Consider the following 16643-nt stretch of genomic DNA (forward strand, 5'->3'; position numbering starts at 1 on the left):
TTGAGTAAGTTTTGGTTGAATTGGATGTGTGTATGGGTGGAGTTCGCAGGTGTTGTGGCAGACAAGGGTAGTGCTTCATTCCATGTTTGAGGCTTCCTCAAGAAACAGAAGCCTTGCTGTGGTCACTGGGAGCTCACCTGCCAGCAATCCTGAACCCATGAGTTCAGGTCCCAGGACTGTCAAAGAAGGCCATCACGTGTGCAATTCCCGGCTTCTCAGCATGGTGAAGAATTCCTGGAGGAGCTGCTGAAAAGTATAGATGCTCAGACCCTGCCTTCCAGTATTCTCTCCTGCATGAGCACTGGTGTTGGTGTGCAGAGTGCATTGGGTCTGAGACTGGTCCTGAGTGTGAGGGAGGCCAGGACAGGTGGTGCCAGTGGGACATACAAGCCAAAGTTCAGTTGGGGTCAGTGACAAGGGACAAGAAAGAAGAAATGTCCTGCAGAGATGCTGCACATCTTTTTTTCCCATATATTTTTATTGTAATTAATAGAAGGGTTGCATTATATTCACCAGATAGAAGGTGCATTACTTTACAAACATTGATACCCTTTCTCATGTCTTGGTCCCCATTTCCCTCCCCCACCCCCACCCCTCATCTTGTTTTCCCCCCTTCCCTATTTGATTTCAAATAACCAAATAAGCATATATACAATATATCAAGTAAACAAGGTGAAATACTGTAACAATATGAGATAGCCAAGGGACAGCAAAAGAGATGAGAGATAACATAGTACATTAAGGACAACAATCACTCATTATATGGCTTTTGTTTCTATATCCTGGAGGTCCTTTCACTAAATTTTGTTCTATTGCAAATCTCTGCTAGGAGAGCCCAAGGTTTCTACTGATTATGACAAATGAGGGAAACCATTGAGCCTATGTTCCTTTGAGTCTGGCTTACTTCACTTAATATGATTTTTTCTAAGTCTTTCCATTTCCTAACAAATGGGGCGATGTCATTCTTTCTGACAGCAGCATAGAATTCCATTGTGTACAAATACCACATCTTGTTGATCCACTCATCAACTGAGGGGCATCTGGGTTGGTTCCATATCTTTGCTATGGTAAATAGTGCTGCCATGAACATCGTTGTGCTAGTGGATGTAGTATGTCCTTATTTCTGGACGATTGGGTAAATGCCAAGTAGTGGAGTTGCTGCAGATCTGTTACTGCTGAGAAGCCGCCCAGGAAGAGTGGGCTGGACTGTGCTCAGTGCCCTCTGCAGGCCATGCTGAGTCAGGACAGCTTATCCTCCTGTGCCTGTGCTGCAAAGGCAGGGAGAGGAGTGGTAGGGGAGGCACATGAGGAGATGGGGCGAGGGGAAGGGAGGAGGGTGGAGGAGGAAAAGTGCGACATGCCTCGACCATGTGTTTGCCATCTTTTTGAGGTATGCCCTTGGTGGGCTGGCATGATTCCTTGCTGATCAGTGGATCAGTACCTGGGTGTGGCCTATCCTTTTTTTTTTCTTTTAAAGATTTTATTAACACTGATTTTTACATCATATTTCAAATGCCAGGTTAAACAAGTATCCAAGAAGGGAATCTCTGGCACCTAGCTTTTAGAACGTAATTAGAACGAAGCTGAGGGTTTGCATGGCCTGTTGTTTTCAGGTGCGTCTGGATCGAGAAGGAGAGCATCAACTCTGTTGTCATCAGCGATGCCCCTGCAGATCTGCACCAGAGAATGTTGGTTGCAGCCTCACTCTCGGTCAATGCGACTGGTGAGCAGTGGGCTTCCGTTCGTCTGTCCTCCCTCCTGTTCCTGGTCGACTGCTAAGAAATGGTCTTGCCATGAACGAATGCATTTCTGTTCCTAAATGACACTTTCAGGCGATTTTCTGAGTATGCTGGCTGATGCAGGTTTAAGAAGGGGAACATTACTGCTTTTCTTCTGTGCAGTGACGTGGGAATTAGCCAACTGCTTGACAGTCAGTTATTCATCTTGCTTGGCTAGAGAATAAGTCCAGTATTTGGGGTCTGGGAAAGCCCAGTAGTCTACTGAGGTGAACGGGAAGAAAAGAGAAGTTCTTCCTCAAAGGAATAAATGCCCAAGCAGCCTCACGAGGTGTCTGTGTGTATAGACTGTGAGGGAGCTGAGAACGGTGGAGCTGGGCACCCGTGGGGACAGAGCCGGCAGCAGTGGGTGGCAGAGAAGCAGGAGTGACTTGACACTAGCTTCCGTTTCCCTGTGCACAGGGTCTACCATGCTCCTGAGAGAGACCTCCCTGATGCCTCACATCCCCGGCCTCCCGGCGCTCCTCAGCATGCTGTTTGCACCAGTGATGGAGTTGAGGTGGAGTAGACCTCCATTTTGTCCTTGTGTGTGCTTTTGTAAAGTGAAACCCTGATGAGGGAAAGCAGGAAGCCTTTTCTTTCCTCTTTGAGAGAAGCATCTGCAGAAGGGGATGGCTCCGTTTGTCTGACTCTCTCTGTGTGTGTGTGTGTCTGTGTGTCTGTGTGTCTGTGTGTCTGTGTGTCTGTGTCTGTGTGTGTGCCTGTGCACACACTACTTCTGGGGCTTGAACTTAGAGCCTGGGCACTGTCCTTGAGCTTTCTCCCAGTTGAGCGTTGCCTCCTGGCTTCGGTTTTGATGTCTACTGTGTCCCGGGGCTAGCCACGTGCAGTGTGACTCCCTGGCATCATGGGCGGCTCCAGGCAGTCCCGCAGTGGAAAGAAGCTTTCTGCACAACATTCTGCATGGACAGCTATGTGCTCCGTGCGTTTTCAACCTCCCTCGTCAGCAGCTCTTCCCATGGGAGCCAGCATGACAGGAGGTGGCCGTGTAGCCAACTGTAGGTTTTGTGCCAAGACTGAATGAGCTTTCCAAGTGCCTGTTTATTGAGAATGGCGCGTAGAGATGGCCGCTGAATAAGGCCGTACTTGAGCACTGAGCGCTTCATAGCCGCCTCTGGGTGAAGGGCTGTGCTAGGTAGCTTGGGCTGCTGTGGCAAAGTGGTTAAGAAAAACAGAGGAGGAAGGAATTATTTTGGCTTGTGGCTTCAGAGGCTTTATTTTATTTTTATTATCAGGGTGATGTATAGATGGGTTACAGCTGCATTCGTAAGGTAGTGAGTACATTACTTCTTGAACATCGTTACCCCCTTCCCATGTTTATCTCCTACTTTCCCTCCCCCCCCACTACTTCAGAGGTTCTAACCAAAGGTTTCCTTCCGAAATCTCCCCAGTGAAAAACGAGCCCATTGAGAGTTATTCATAAATAAAGCAAAGAAATTGCATGATAATTCTCTTTTCATTAACTCGTCTCTGAAAATGAGATGGTAATTAAGACTGGTATTGGGCTAATATAGGTACTTAACTGTCATGTAACAGTATCTGTTTCTATGTAGAAACAAGTAAAATGAGTTGCTGTATTAGGCGTAATGGAGGACGAGTTTAGCAGTCAAGTCCTGAGTGTTACAATGGTTCTTTTTGTGTTGTTCTTAGTAATGGGGCTTGAACACAGGGTCTGAGCACTGTCCTTGGGCTTTCTCCAGGCCACAGCACCGCTTCTGGCCTTTTCTGTGTACGTGGTATGAGCAATGGATACCAGAGCTTCGTGCGTGCTAGGCAAGCACTCTTCCACTAGACTACGCGCCTGGCCATAAAGCGGTTCCTCAAAATTATTAAATACTGAACTTCTCTCAAATGTTTCACGCAGGGTTGATCGGGATGGGAAGTGCTACACTGGCGTCCTGTGTGGCTTGGGATGGAGTCCAACGACCGAGGCCCCCATACTGCCTGAGCATGACATGGAGCTGGCCTTTGACGTGCAGTTCAGCGTGGAGGACATCGTCGAGGTTAGTGAGAGGGCTCTCCACAGTGCTGAGGTTGCTCTTCATTCCTGTGAGGTCATGTCTGCTGCAGGGCCTTGCCAAGGCACCCACTCTTCTGGTGCTCTCTGCACTGCCCATGCCTGGCCTCTGCCACCTTCAGTCACGGGTGCAGTATCTTCTCACTGGTGTCTCTTGGACAGTCTACAGAAAAACTGCCCAGAACGTCTCAGAACTGCCATGGTGTTACAAAGTAGGAACAAGCGGGGACGCTGTCCCATGATCAAGGAGACACAAGCTGCAGGTGGTGCCTGGAGCTGGATACTAGAGCAGTAGTGGGATAGGAATGGCACGGTGGGTCAGAGCCAAGCAGCAGTGCCTGAGTGGGTTTCCAGTTGTGATGTAGGTAAGGGTACTGGGTGCGGGCCATGGGAACTGTCTTGTCTGTTGTTGCAACTCTGAAGTAAACCTAAAATTTTAAAAATGGAAAGTTAAAGAAGAATACAACAAGCTGGGCGTGGTGGTTCACGCCTGTCGTCCTAGCTACTCAGGGTACTGAGATCTGAGGATCACTGTTCAAAGCCAGCCGGGGCACTAAAGTCCGTGAGACTCTTACCTGGAAGTGGTGTGCTGTGGCTCAAGGGTAAGGCTATATAGCCTGGAGCTGAAGAGCTCAGGGACAGCCTCCAGGCCCAGGGATAGGGCTGTATCCTTGAGCTGTAGAGCTCAGGGACAGCACCTAGGCCCAGAGTTCAAGCCCATGACTGGAAAGAAAAACAAACAAAAAAACAGGACAGTGAAAGCTGTTCAGTGTTGTGAGAACTGGGAGTGGGGTGGGGATAAACAGAGGGGCGACATGTCTGGACATGTCACAATGAAATTGCCCTGTGTAACTAATATAGATGGTAGTGATTGTGGTATTATTTTGTTTTAATGATTCTACAGGAATTGTTCATTCCATACTGATGTCGGTCATAGAAAGTTACTCTGAATGCCAAGACTCTTCACTGTGGGACGAAACTCAGCTCTGTGAATATTTGTGTCGCTGTTTTTCTGCAGATCAATATTCTCAGGGCTGCCATCAACAAGCTGGTATGTGATGGACCAAATGGATCCAGGTGTCTCGGGCCAGAAAGAATTGTGCAGTTGCAGGATAGTGCCCGCCAGAAGCTTCTGGGGTAAGCTGTGTGAAGAATTGTGCACTTACGGGACAGGACTCCTTGGAAACTTCTGGGCTAAGCTGCGTAGCGAGGCAGCGCTGCGGTGGGTGTTTAGAGGCTTGCAGGAAGGCCGTCAGATCAATGGAGTGTGTGAGATTCTGGTGCCAAGGCAGTCCCTGGAATTGTTGGGAGGCTGATCCCACACTGTCAGTCAGGGTGTGGGCAGGGCAGAGGAACATTGGGCTGGATAGGTTACTATAGGGTGGCATACTAGAGGGCTCATTTTGGATGGCAAGACAGGGCATGGGACCAAGTGAGTGAGGTGACATTCCTGTCACCACTTGGCAACATTAGACAAGGAGGAGGATGCTTTACCTCTCTCTGGACTCCCAGCCAGAGTCAGCTTGGAGGACCAGAGGAGACTAAGGAGATGGGCACAGTCAGGAAGAGAAATGAAGGCACCCCACACCTGGGGCAGTGCCCCATCTAAGAGCCAGCATCCCAGGCTGGCTACCAGTCCCTTCTGCCCCATAGTCCTGGCTGAAAGCTGGAGCCTGGATGATGTCATGTGGCCCCACAGGAGTGACCTTCCGCGACCCTAGGTCAGGGAAGGGCCTTCTAAAGGTATTGAGTAGCTGGGTGAGGTGGCTCACGCCTGTCATCCTAGCTGCTCAGAAGGCTGAGATCTGAGGATCACAGTTCAAAGCTGTCCTGGGCAGTAAAAGTCCATGAGACTCTCATCTCCAGTTAATCACCAGAAAACTGGAAGTGGCACTGTGGCTCACAGTGGTAGAGCACTAGCCTTGAGCTGAAGAGCTCAAGGCCAGCGCCCAGGCCCATGGTTCAAGCTCCACAACCAGGGTGTGTGTGGGGGAAAGTACATGTAAAGTGTAGGTGTGAGGCTTTTAGGAACCTGTATTCCTTCAGCCTGGCACAGTCACTGTCAAGCCCATTCCTCCACAGAAGCAATTGTGTCCTGGCTGGTCAGGCCAGATATAGGTGGTATAGGATTTTAGTGAGGGTATAGAGTTGTGCAAACCATCAGCATGGTTTTTCATAAACACCACTCAGAGGCAATGTTGGTGCAGCTTTTGATTCCACACATGCTGAGTGCTCATGGTAGTTGCCAGAGGGGCCCACTAGCCACCCGGACCCACACCTGCCCTGAAGCTGATCTTGCCTCGCTCTTCTCTACGTGAAGGAAGTCTTCTTCCAGCCCATGATTGACTCTGTGTGTTTTCCTTGGGCACTCTGGTACCAAGAGGCTCAGCCTGGGTCTCCTGAGGAGAAGCCACCATTACTACTAGCTTGCCAGATACAGAATTGTGATGACTAAAACTAAGAAACTTGATGCCTACAATGGATAAACTTTGTGGCATGTGCACTGCACCTCAGTGAGGCTATTTGTAGCACTTTGTTACACCCCAGCCTTGGCTGGCCACGGGGCATGGCTCTGTAGAGCCTTCCATGGCATTTTGATATATATGGAATCATTTTTTCTTTGAAAAAATCTTTTCTTTACAGGGTTTATCCATGTTATAACATGTTCATCATTTGCATATGCCGTTTTGTTATCCCTTCAGTTGATAAAGTTTGGGAGTTGCTTCTGGCATTTGGGTATATGAATAAATAGAGCCTGTCACAGTATTTGTAAGCAGCAGTCCTCAGATGCTTTGGGTAGAAATTCAGGAGTGGAACTGTTAGGGTATGTCAGTCTATGTTAATTTTTAAAGAAATGACCAAATGGGCTGGGCATCAGTGGATCACGCCTGTAATCCTAGCTCCTCAAGAGACTGAGATCTGAGGATTGTAGTTCAAAGCCAACCCAGGCACAAAAGTCTGTGAAGACTCTTACCTCCAATTAACCACCAGAAAACCGGAAGTGACATTATGGCTCCAGTGTAGAGCTCTAGCCTTGAGCTGAAGAGCTCAGGGACAGTGCCCAGGCTTAGAGTTTAAGCCCCATGACTGACCAAAAAGAAGGAAGGAGGAAGAGGAGGAAGGAAACAAAGAAAGAGAACCAAATGGAAAAACTGTTTGCAATGTACCTGTGTCTTCTAAAAGACACAATAGACACACACATGAGTTCTAGTTTGCCAGTGTGCCCATATCCTCACCAGCATGGGGCAGTAGACATAGTGTATGTGTGTGTGAGTGTGAGTGTGTGAGTATTTTACTGTAGCCAGTTTATTGGTGTATGATAATATCTAATTGTGAATAACATCTAGTTATGTAACATCATTTTATATCCTTGTTTGGCCAATACTTTATCTTTCTTTGATCTTTTACCCATTTACAAATGTTTGTCTTCTCATTGACCTGTAGAAATACTTTATAAATTCCAGATATAAATCTCTCACTAGACAAGTGGCTTTGCAGATTGTTTCCTCTGTTGTCTTTACTTTAATGATAGGTTCTGTAGGTGATGGGGGTGTGCGTGCATGCGTGCGTGCGTGTGTGTGTGTGTCCTGGAGCTTAAACTCTGGGCCTGGTGCTATCCCTTAGCTCCTTTTGTTCAAGACTAGTGCTCTACCATCTGAGCCACAGTTCCACTTCTGGCTTTTTCTATGATTAATTGGAGTTTCACAGCCTTTCCTGCCCTACCTGGCTTTGAACCACAATTCTCAGATCTTAGCCTCCTGAGGAGACACTGGCACCCTGCTGACAGAGTTTTCTTCTTTTTGGCAGTACTGGGATTTAAACTCAAGGTCTTGTGCTTTCTAGGCAGGTACTCTGCCCTCTGAGCCATACCACCAGCTCCTTCTCGTACTGTTTTTTTTTTTTTCCATTGTGAAAGTAATAGGAAAGTGTATTAGAAACGGAATGCACTTTCAGTAGATTGAAAACGGGTCATCTCCAAGGCAAGAATGACCTTCTTACATGGGTGGTTTTTGAGACAGTCCTGCTTCCCGACCAGGTGTGTGCCTGCGCTGACATGGTCCCATTTTTCACTGCTTGCTGTAATAATAACGGTAGGTCATCCTCACACCCAGCTTCTTCTGCTGCGTTTTCTGCCCAGGACTGGCCTAGAACCATGGTTCTCCCCATTTCAGCCTTTTTTGTAGCTGTGAGGTCCGGCATGCACTGCCATATTCATCTGTTGATCAGGATGGGCTCTCATGTGGATGGGTTGACCGCAAACAGTGATTGTCCCAATCTCAGCGTCCTGAGACGCTAGGATTAGAGGCGTGAACCACCAGTGCCTGGTTGATTACAGTTTTTATTTGGGAAATAAATAACTTTTATCATTTATTAAATAGGTATGCTTTGAATATTATATCTGATCTTTTTATTTTTTGCTAAACCAAAAGGTTTTCTGTTTTCTTAGATTTTCTCCTTGTATTTACCTAGGTCTGAGTCACACTGACATGATGTGAGCGTCAGTCTAAAACTGTCGTCTAGTATATGAATGTGTGGTTATGACGTCGTTTCCTGAGACTTCCTTTCCCTGTTGAGTTGCTTGTGGCAGCTGGGTCATGGTGTAGGCCTCTGTCTGTCAGTGCTGTGCCCCCTGGCTCATGTCTGATGTCACGTAGGCAGCACTGGTCTTCCTGTCCTGTCCTCCCTCCTTCGCCGCTGTGTTTGCTGCTTCCCACCCTCCTCTTCCCATGCCCATGGCAGGATCCTCTGTCTAGTGAGATTGGGGAAGAAGGGAGCAGCTATTTGGATTTTTTCCCCCCATTTTTCTTAGCAGCAGTTTGTTGTTGACCATGGAGCTTGAACTTGCAGTGTGGGCACTGTTCCTCAGCTCTTTTTGCTCAAAGCTAGCACTCTGCCATTTTGAACTACAGCTCCAATTCTGGCTTTTTGGTGGTGAATTGGAGATAAGAATCTCAGATTTTCTTGCCCAGGCTGGCTTTGAACTGCGATTCTCAGGTCTCAGCCTCCTAAGTGGCTGGGATACAGGTGTGAGCCCCCGTGCCTGAATTTTAATACTGTTTTATAGTTTTCTCTATGCAGGTCATGCGCTTTTCTTAAATAATTCTTAAATGTTTTAGTGTGTTGGATGCTGTTTGAATGATTTTTTTTTTGCCAGTCCTAAGTCTTGAACTCAGGGCCTGGGTACTGTCCCTGGGCTTTTTTTTACTCAAGGCTCACACTCTACCACTTGAGCCTCAGCACCACTTCCAGCTTTCTCTGTGTATTTGTACTGAGGAATCAAACTCAGGGCTTCATGTATGCCAGTCAAGCACTTTACCACTAAGTCACATTCACAGCCCTTGAATGAATTTTTTTTTTGCCAGTCCTAGAGTTGAGCTCAGGGTTTAAATAAGCACTGCCCTTTCTCAGGGCTAGAGCTCTCCCACTTGAGCTTCAGACCACCTCTGGCTTTTTTCTATGTATGTGGTACTGAGGAATCGAACCCTGGTCTTCGTGCATGCTAAGCAAGCACTCTACCCCTAGTTTTGAGTTAGTTGCTCATTTCTAGAGAAGTTTTGTGTACTGATCTCTTCTTGTGCGACTTTAGAAACTCATCTGTCAGTGTTAGTGGCTCTTGTAGACAGTTTGGGATTTCCTGTGTTCTTCTTTATTCGGCTTCTGATAATAGCATTCATTCTCAGGTCTCTCTGAAGAGTTAACATGTGCTCCCCTTGCATAGCCCACCCTTTTCTGTTGTATTTCTGAAGGTCCTGAACTCTCTCCTTTAGCCCTACTGTGTTCTGCTGCTAGAGACCTTTTGTTGTGCCTGTGGTTGTGTGCCTGCTGTGCTGGTTGTGCTGGTTGTGCAGTGTGGCAATTACGAGATGAATTTTGGTGGTTGCTTCTTCCTTGCTCTCTGAGGCTATGCTCAGTTCCCTCTCAGTCCTTCAGACTGGGTCATTACTGAAGGTCTATCCTTAAGCTTACTGATTCTTTTTTTCCATATATTTTTGTTGTCATTAATAGAAGGGTACATTACAGTCACCAGATAGAAGCTGCGTTACTTCACATGCATTGATACCCTTTCTCAAGTCTTGGTCCCCATTTCCCTCCCCCGACCCCTGCCCCAAGTTTACTGATTCTTAAAAATTAGAACAACTAGGCACTTTCTGTTTCATTCATTGTACTTTTTATTCCAGATTTTCTTTTTTTATGGAGTTGTATTGAAGCTCACTGCCATATTTTCTTTTCAGTCTTTAACCATGGCTTGTCATCATTGTTTGAACATTTCTATGGTGACTGCTTGAAGTCTTTATGTGGGAGCCTAATCTGGACCCACTCAGTCAGCTTCTGTCACTGTTCTTTTTTTTTCTTCCCCTGAATAGAGTCATGTGCTCTCATGTTCCTAATTTTTCCTAATGTTTTCTGGTGTTCCTAATTTTTGTTGACAGTTGGGCATTTACTGTAATATGTCTAACATTTCCCAGGCTTTTTGTATTCCTTTTTTGACAATTAAATATTCTCTGATCAAAATTAGATAAATTTTGGTCTGTGGAAAATTAGTTCTAATTTTGAGGGCAACGTGTAGGATTTAAATCAGAGTACTGGTTTTTAGTAAGATAAAATAAAAATAACTTGCTTTTCTTAATTCTAGTCTGTTCTGTCAGTTGAGGCCCAGAGAGAAGATTGTTCCCAAGTGGCATGAAAAGCCCTACGAGTGGAATCAGGTGAGTGGAGGGTGGCTGTGCATGGCTGTGGAGGAGGTCACTGGGTGGACACAGGCTTAGAACTAGGGCCAGGTGGGTGGAGGGGTCACAGGGGTAGGGAGACTGAGGTTGGGGAGCAAATGGGTGCATCAGCTTTGCATTCTTCATGAAGTACATGTAGAAAAGACCTCCACTGAAAACTGTTTTGCTTTTTGGTAGCTGTAGATTGCCCGGTTACCTTCATCTACACCATAGAGGGCTGGCTTGGAAATAGCTGCCATTTGTTTCTCACAGATTGGAAGCTGAGATCAGGGTGCCAGCAGATATGATTCTGGTGAAAGTTTGCAGACAGCCGCCTTCTGGCTGCATCATCATGTGACAGGGACAGAGAGAGTGTCTGAGAATGTTTATCCCATGATGGGACCACTCCGGGGGTTCCCACTCAGGACTGATCACCTTCTAGAGGCCTATGCCTGCAATACCATCACAGTGTAGAAATCTGAGCATAGCAGAGTTGGAGAAAGGGAGAGCCTGGCTTTGTCAAACCCTTACTCACTTCCTCTAGATGAGGCATGGAAAACTGAGTAAGATGTGCTTTCAGTGACAGGAGGGAGGCAGGAGTTTTAAGCTTTAATTCTCGAGCCAGAGGTGTCTTCTTAAGCCACCCAGGGCAGTAGTTCCTCACCTGTGTGGCACTTAGGTCTGAGTGTGTCCCTTGGGGTGCTGTGTTTCACCCTGAGGTCTTCCTCACTGGACCAGTTTCCACGGAGCTGCCACGCTGGGTACTCGGCTGGGGTGGTTCTCGAAGTTGACTTTTAATAGTGGGAAGTAGTTTGGAAGTAGAATTCATTTGAAGTAGATATGTTTTAGGGAACTTTTACTTTAAATAAACACACTGGAATTATGTTTAAAAACATCAACAACACTAAGTTCAAACTCCAGTATGTGGGCTGGGAACGTGGCCTAGTGGTAGAGTGCTTTCCTAGCATGCATGAAGCCCTGATTCACTTCCTCTGCACCACATACACAGAAAAGGCCAGAAGTGGTGCTGTGGCTCAAGTGGTAAAGTGTTAGCCTTTCGCAAAAAGAATCCCAGGGACACAGTACCCATGCCCTGAACTGAAGCCCCAGGACTGGCAAAGAAAACCAAAAAAACACCAGTGTCATGAGAAAAAAAAAGTTTAAAAAACACCGAGTTACTGGTTCCTGTTTCTGTTTACTAGGCAGAATAACTTACCTTATTAAACATTAGATTCAAAATGAAGGATCAGGGGTGCTGGGGAGCATGGCCTAGTGGTAGAGTGCTTGCCTAGCATGCACAAAGACCTGGGTTTCATTCCTCGGTACCACATACATAGAAAAAAAAGCTGGAGGTGGTGCTGTGGCTCAACTGGTAGAGCTCTAGCCTTGAGAAATCCCAAGGACAAGCCCAGAACTGGCAAAAAATGATCAGATATATAGTATGAGAGCAAACTAGAGTTGAAAAGTAGAACTCTTTTTGTTGTAGCGTGTGTGTGTGTGTATAAGTGTGTGTACTTGTATTTATTTTATGGCTGGTCAAGCTTCACCACAGAGCCTGACTGGCCCTCCTGTCTGTCCATTAGGTGGATCCAAAGCTGATCATGGAGCAGGCTGACAGAGAAGGCAGCCGAGGGAAGAATACCTTTCTCTACCAGCTCCACAGGCTCCTGGTGCTCAGCCCCTGAGCGTGGGCAGCTTGCAGCCGGCCGCATGGGGAAGCCAGCGCTTTCCCAGCCCAGCGCCACCCTCTGGGCCTGCAGAGCCCCCAGTCCTCTCTAGCCTACTGCCTCTGCTGGGGTGGAGGGTAGGTAGGAAGGAGTGGACAGGACAGTCTTTTCTAGAAGGCTTTTGGAGAAAGTTATTAGGAAAGAAGACCTAGTTTGTGCTTTAAACGTGTGATGTAATGAAAGTGGCCAGGCTCACAGGCACGGCTCCAGAGTGAGCGTGCACGCTCTTGCCTGCGGTCCACTTGGGGTGGAGCAGAGCTTAGCACAGGGAACCTGTGCTTCTGGGAGGTTGTGTGAGTGGTTTCTTAAAACCATGGGCCATTTTCTGATGGTTGTTTTTCATGAGGAAAAATTTGGGCAAAACTTAATCTCAGTTTTTGTATTTGTAGGACTTTTTGTTATGTTACAGCTTTTTGTCCACATTAGAGAAATCAGAAAGATGACCTGGCAACTTACATGTCTATTAAAACAATAAAACTGTTAGATATTCTGGTAGTTTGGGTCAGACATTACAGTGTATTTTGTTCTAAAAAGATTTGAGTTACCTGGGCACCGGTGGCTCTCCCCTGTAATTCCAGTTACTCAGGAGGCTGATATCTGAGGATCACTGTTCAAAGCCAGTCTGGGAACTGAAGTCTGTGGGACTCTTATCTCCAGTAAATCACCAGAAAACTGAAAGTGGCACTGTGGCTCAAGTGGCAGAGCGATAGCTTTGAGCTGAAGAGCTCAGGGACAGCACCCAGGTTCAGAGTTCAAGCCCCACAACCAACCAAAAAAAAAAAAAAAAGATTTGAGTCTATAAAAGCTGGGAAGAAGAAAGAGATACAGACTTAACTTTTAAGAAGTCAGCTCTTGAAAGGAGAAAGATAGTAGATTTGAGACACCCCCTACTTCCAAGCTTCTCCCTGAGTTAAAATCAAAACAGTTGAAGACAGCTGTTACACACTATAATCCTAGCATTTGAGAAACTGAGACAGGAGGATCAAAAGTTCAGGGCTCACCTGGGCTACCTAATTCATCCCATCTAACAAAAAAAATTGCAGTCACTCATTCAGATAGATGGCTGGGGAAAGTTCACGTATAAGCAAGTAGAGACCTAGAAACAGCCAGAGACTTTGGACAGTGCGACAGAGTAAGGCAGCCCCAGCATGCATTACGATGCGAAGGGCAGGAGTAAGGAGAGAAAGGAGAGGACGCAGCACAAGTAGCTTGGGGGACAGCCCTTTGCAGGTGTGCAGACTGGACAGAGGATCTGGGATCTCCTAGCAGGCCAGCCTTGGGGAGGTTTCCTCCTGCCATGTGCTTGGAAATCAGCTATTTTCTGAATGTGCTGCTCTAAATCTCTAAGGTCCCTGCATCTTCCTGCAACAAATATAGATACACTTAGCCAGTAGGCATTTACCCTGAGTCAGTTTGTTACAGAGAGCCTCCAAAACAAAACTCTGAGAGCAATGGGTCAGTGAAGAAACTGGGGTGTGTGTGTGTGTATGTGGGTGTGTGTGGAGGGGAGCAGATTTAAAAGTTCCTAGAAGCACTTGACAGTGGAAGCACAATCTATTACAATGTATGAGACATAACAAAAGTAGTAGTATGAGGCAAGTTTCTAGCTTTGTGAGCCCTACCTTAGAAAATCTCAGATGACCTAATGATGTAGCTTAAGGTCTTAAAGAATAAGCAGACAGGTGCGGGTGGCTCACGCCTGTAATCCTAGCTACTCAGGAGGCTGAGATCTGAGGATCACTGTTCAAAGCTAGCCTGGGTACTAAAGAACATGAGACTCTTATCTCCAATTAACCACAAGAAAAATGGGAAGTGGGGCTGTGACTCAAGGGGTAGGGTGGTAGCCTTGAGCTGAAGAGCTCAAGGACAGCTTCCAGGCGCAGAGTTCAAGCCCCATAGCTCACCAAAAAGAATAGAAAAACAAAAACAATAAACCAAATCCATAATCAGAAGGAAAAGTAATAAAGACCAGAGCAGAGAGACTAAAAAAATCAATACAAAAAATAAAAGAATTAGTTCTTTGAAAAGTGAAACAAGATTGACAAATATTTAGAGAGGGAAAGAATAAATCAAATTAAGGGGTTAAGAAAGGATATCAAATGGATTTATGTAGAATGAATGACAGTATATAATGTTGTTTTTCAGTTTGACCTCTTTAAGTCACATGGCATAAGAAGAGGAACATTAGATAAGACACTGTAGTCAGAGAAGTGATCGATTATTAAGATGGCCAATACAGAAAAAGAGAGGTCAGAATCTCAGAAATGAAGTTCAAGTGTGTGTGTGTGTGTGTGTGTGTGTGTGTGTTAAAAGAGAATAGTGCATCTTTACAGTACATTCTGTCCTTTTGTGTGTGTACACACACTGTTGTAGGAAATTTGCGTAAGTAGTAAAGCCAGCCAGCCAGCCAATGGGGAGGACAGCAGACGGCACGTCCACACAGGGCTGTGCTCATCATGGAGGCCACCTGGATCAGCATGTGAAATGAGGACTACAGGAGGGCATAACGTGACAGTGAACCAGGAAGGAAAGCGGAAGTTCTTGGTATTGGGACTGATGGCTGCCACTAGAATCCAGATGATCACGAAGGATAGCTTGACAGCGTACACTCCAGTAATCTAAGACATGCAGAAGAAACTGTGCCAAGAGGATAGGGCCTGCTGGTAGAGTGCCTGCCTAGCAAGCACGAAGACCAGGGTTCAGTTCCTCGGTACCAGACATATAGAAAAATCCACAACTGGTGCTGTGGCTCCAAGTGGCAGAGCTCTAGCCTTGAAAAAGTCCAACATCAGTGTTCAGGCCCTGAGCTCAAGCCCCAGGACTGGCAAAAAACAAAAACAAAAACCAGACTGATCATGAGCATTGAAATAAATCAGTAATAAAGTTTTCCCTCCCCCCCCAAAAAAAAAACAAGAAAAAAAAAACTGAAGTCTTCCAACAAAGAAAAGCCTAGGACCAGATCATCACCAGGGACATTTAATAAGGTTTGACCCTGTACTTCCCTCCCCATCTGTAAATACTCTTCCTAACTCAGCCATTGAAGCCTTCATCGCTTTGGAACCAGTACCAGATAGGGAAGAAGCAACCGCAAACAGAACGCCATTATCCACGTAGTGATTATAGATGGAAAAAAATCCTCAGAATTAGTTGTGCGGACTGATGATGCAAAATAAAACCTATTTCTTTAAAGCAAAAAAGCAAATAATTTACTTACCAAAGCATACAAAGGGGGGCCAGGAGTTTGGCCTAGTGGTAGAGTGCTTGCCTAGCATGCACAAAGACCCGGGTTCGATTCCTTGGTCCCACATACTTAGAAAAAGCCAGAAGTGGTGCTGAGGCTCAAGTGGTAGAGCTCTAGCCTTGAGAAAGTCCAAGGACAGTGCTCAGGCCCTGAGCTCAAGCCCAGGACTGGAAAAAAAAAAAAAGCATGCAAAGGGAGAATTTTATGTATGTTACCTCAGAACTCATTTAAACCCAACCGAATCTATTGCTACAAGTACTTTCCCCCCTACTTTCGGAAGAAATACATTTTCAGGTCATACAAAGACAGAAACAAAGATGTTTTCAGCTAGAGTGCTGCGGTGAACGAGTGCGTGACTGTTTGTCCTTCAGCCTGTCCTTTGCGCTTCTCTAGGAGCCTCAGGCCTCTGTTGAGTGTGATTGTCTGTTGTCTTCATGAAGATGCATCCTTGTCAGTCATGTCATGCTGTTTCTTTGGCGTGGTACTGTATTTTTTTCTTTATTTTTTGCTGGTCCTGGGCTTGAACTCAGGGCCCGGGCACTGTCCCTGAGTCTCCCTGTGCTCAAGGCTGGTGTTCTACCACTTGAGCACAGTGCCTCTGGTACTGAGGAACTGAATCCATTGCTTCGTGAATGGTAGGCAGGCACTACCACTAGGCCACACTCTCAGCCCCACTGTACTGTATTTGAAATGCCATACACGAAGTCCTTTCTGTCCAGTTCTTCACTCATAAAACAATAGAACATTTCTGTTTTTTGGTCAGTTGTGGAACTTGAACTCTGGGCCTGGGCGTTGTCTCTGAGCTCTTCAGCTCAAGGCTACCACCCTACCCCTTGAACCAGAGCCCCACTTCCACAATAGAACATTTCTTAGTTTGACCACTGCATAGGTGTCTTCATTATGAGGGACTGAAGGAAGTCTAAGTCCAGAAAATCTAGTGTACTCTAGCTTGGTCTAAGGACACAGGTGGTGTTTTTAGAGCCAGTAATCTAGAGGGAGACCCACTGGACTGAGAACTCAGTTGAGTGGGTGCAGTGTCTTGACTTACCTCCTGTTGCAATAGTCCTTTCTGGAGCTTTCGGTATCACACTGGTGTTTGAAATTCATTGTTCCAGGCCAACATTTGGTGGTACTGTTATGCCCAAGTCTCAGGAG

The 16643-nt window shown here is 46.3% G+C and overlaps 1 protein-coding gene across 2 annotated transcripts in view; it reads left to right on the plus strand.

Annotated features, from left to right (window-relative positions):
- Tdrd9 (tudor domain containing 9) overlaps positions 1 to 12742 on the plus strand; it is an 82236-nt gene extending 69494 nt beyond the window's left edge. For both annotated transcript variants that reach the window (XM_090344932.1, XM_090344933.1), the window contains 6 exons: positions 1614 to 1723; positions 2199 to 2295; positions 3661 to 3799; positions 4832 to 4950; positions 10448 to 10520; positions 12104 to 12742. In XM_090344932.1, coding sequence (XP_090201058.1) covers positions 1614 to 1723; positions 2199 to 2295; positions 3661 to 3799; positions 4832 to 4950; positions 10448 to 10520; positions 12104 to 12205 — 640 coding nt within the window. In that variant the 3' untranslated portion in view covers positions 12206 to 12742. The remainder of the gene's footprint in view (positions 1 to 1613; positions 1724 to 2198; positions 2296 to 3660; positions 3800 to 4831; positions 4951 to 10447; positions 10521 to 12103) is intronic.
- Positions 12743 to 16643: the final 3901 nt, after the last annotated feature.

The sequence above is a fragment of the Megascapheus bottae genome, chromosome 14 (genome assembly GCF_031878675.1).
Source record: "Megascapheus bottae isolate mThoBot1 chromosome 14, mThoBot2.hap1, whole genome shotgun sequence".
Taxonomy (NCBI): Eukaryota; Metazoa; Chordata; class Mammalia; order Rodentia; family Geomyidae; genus Megascapheus; species Megascapheus bottae.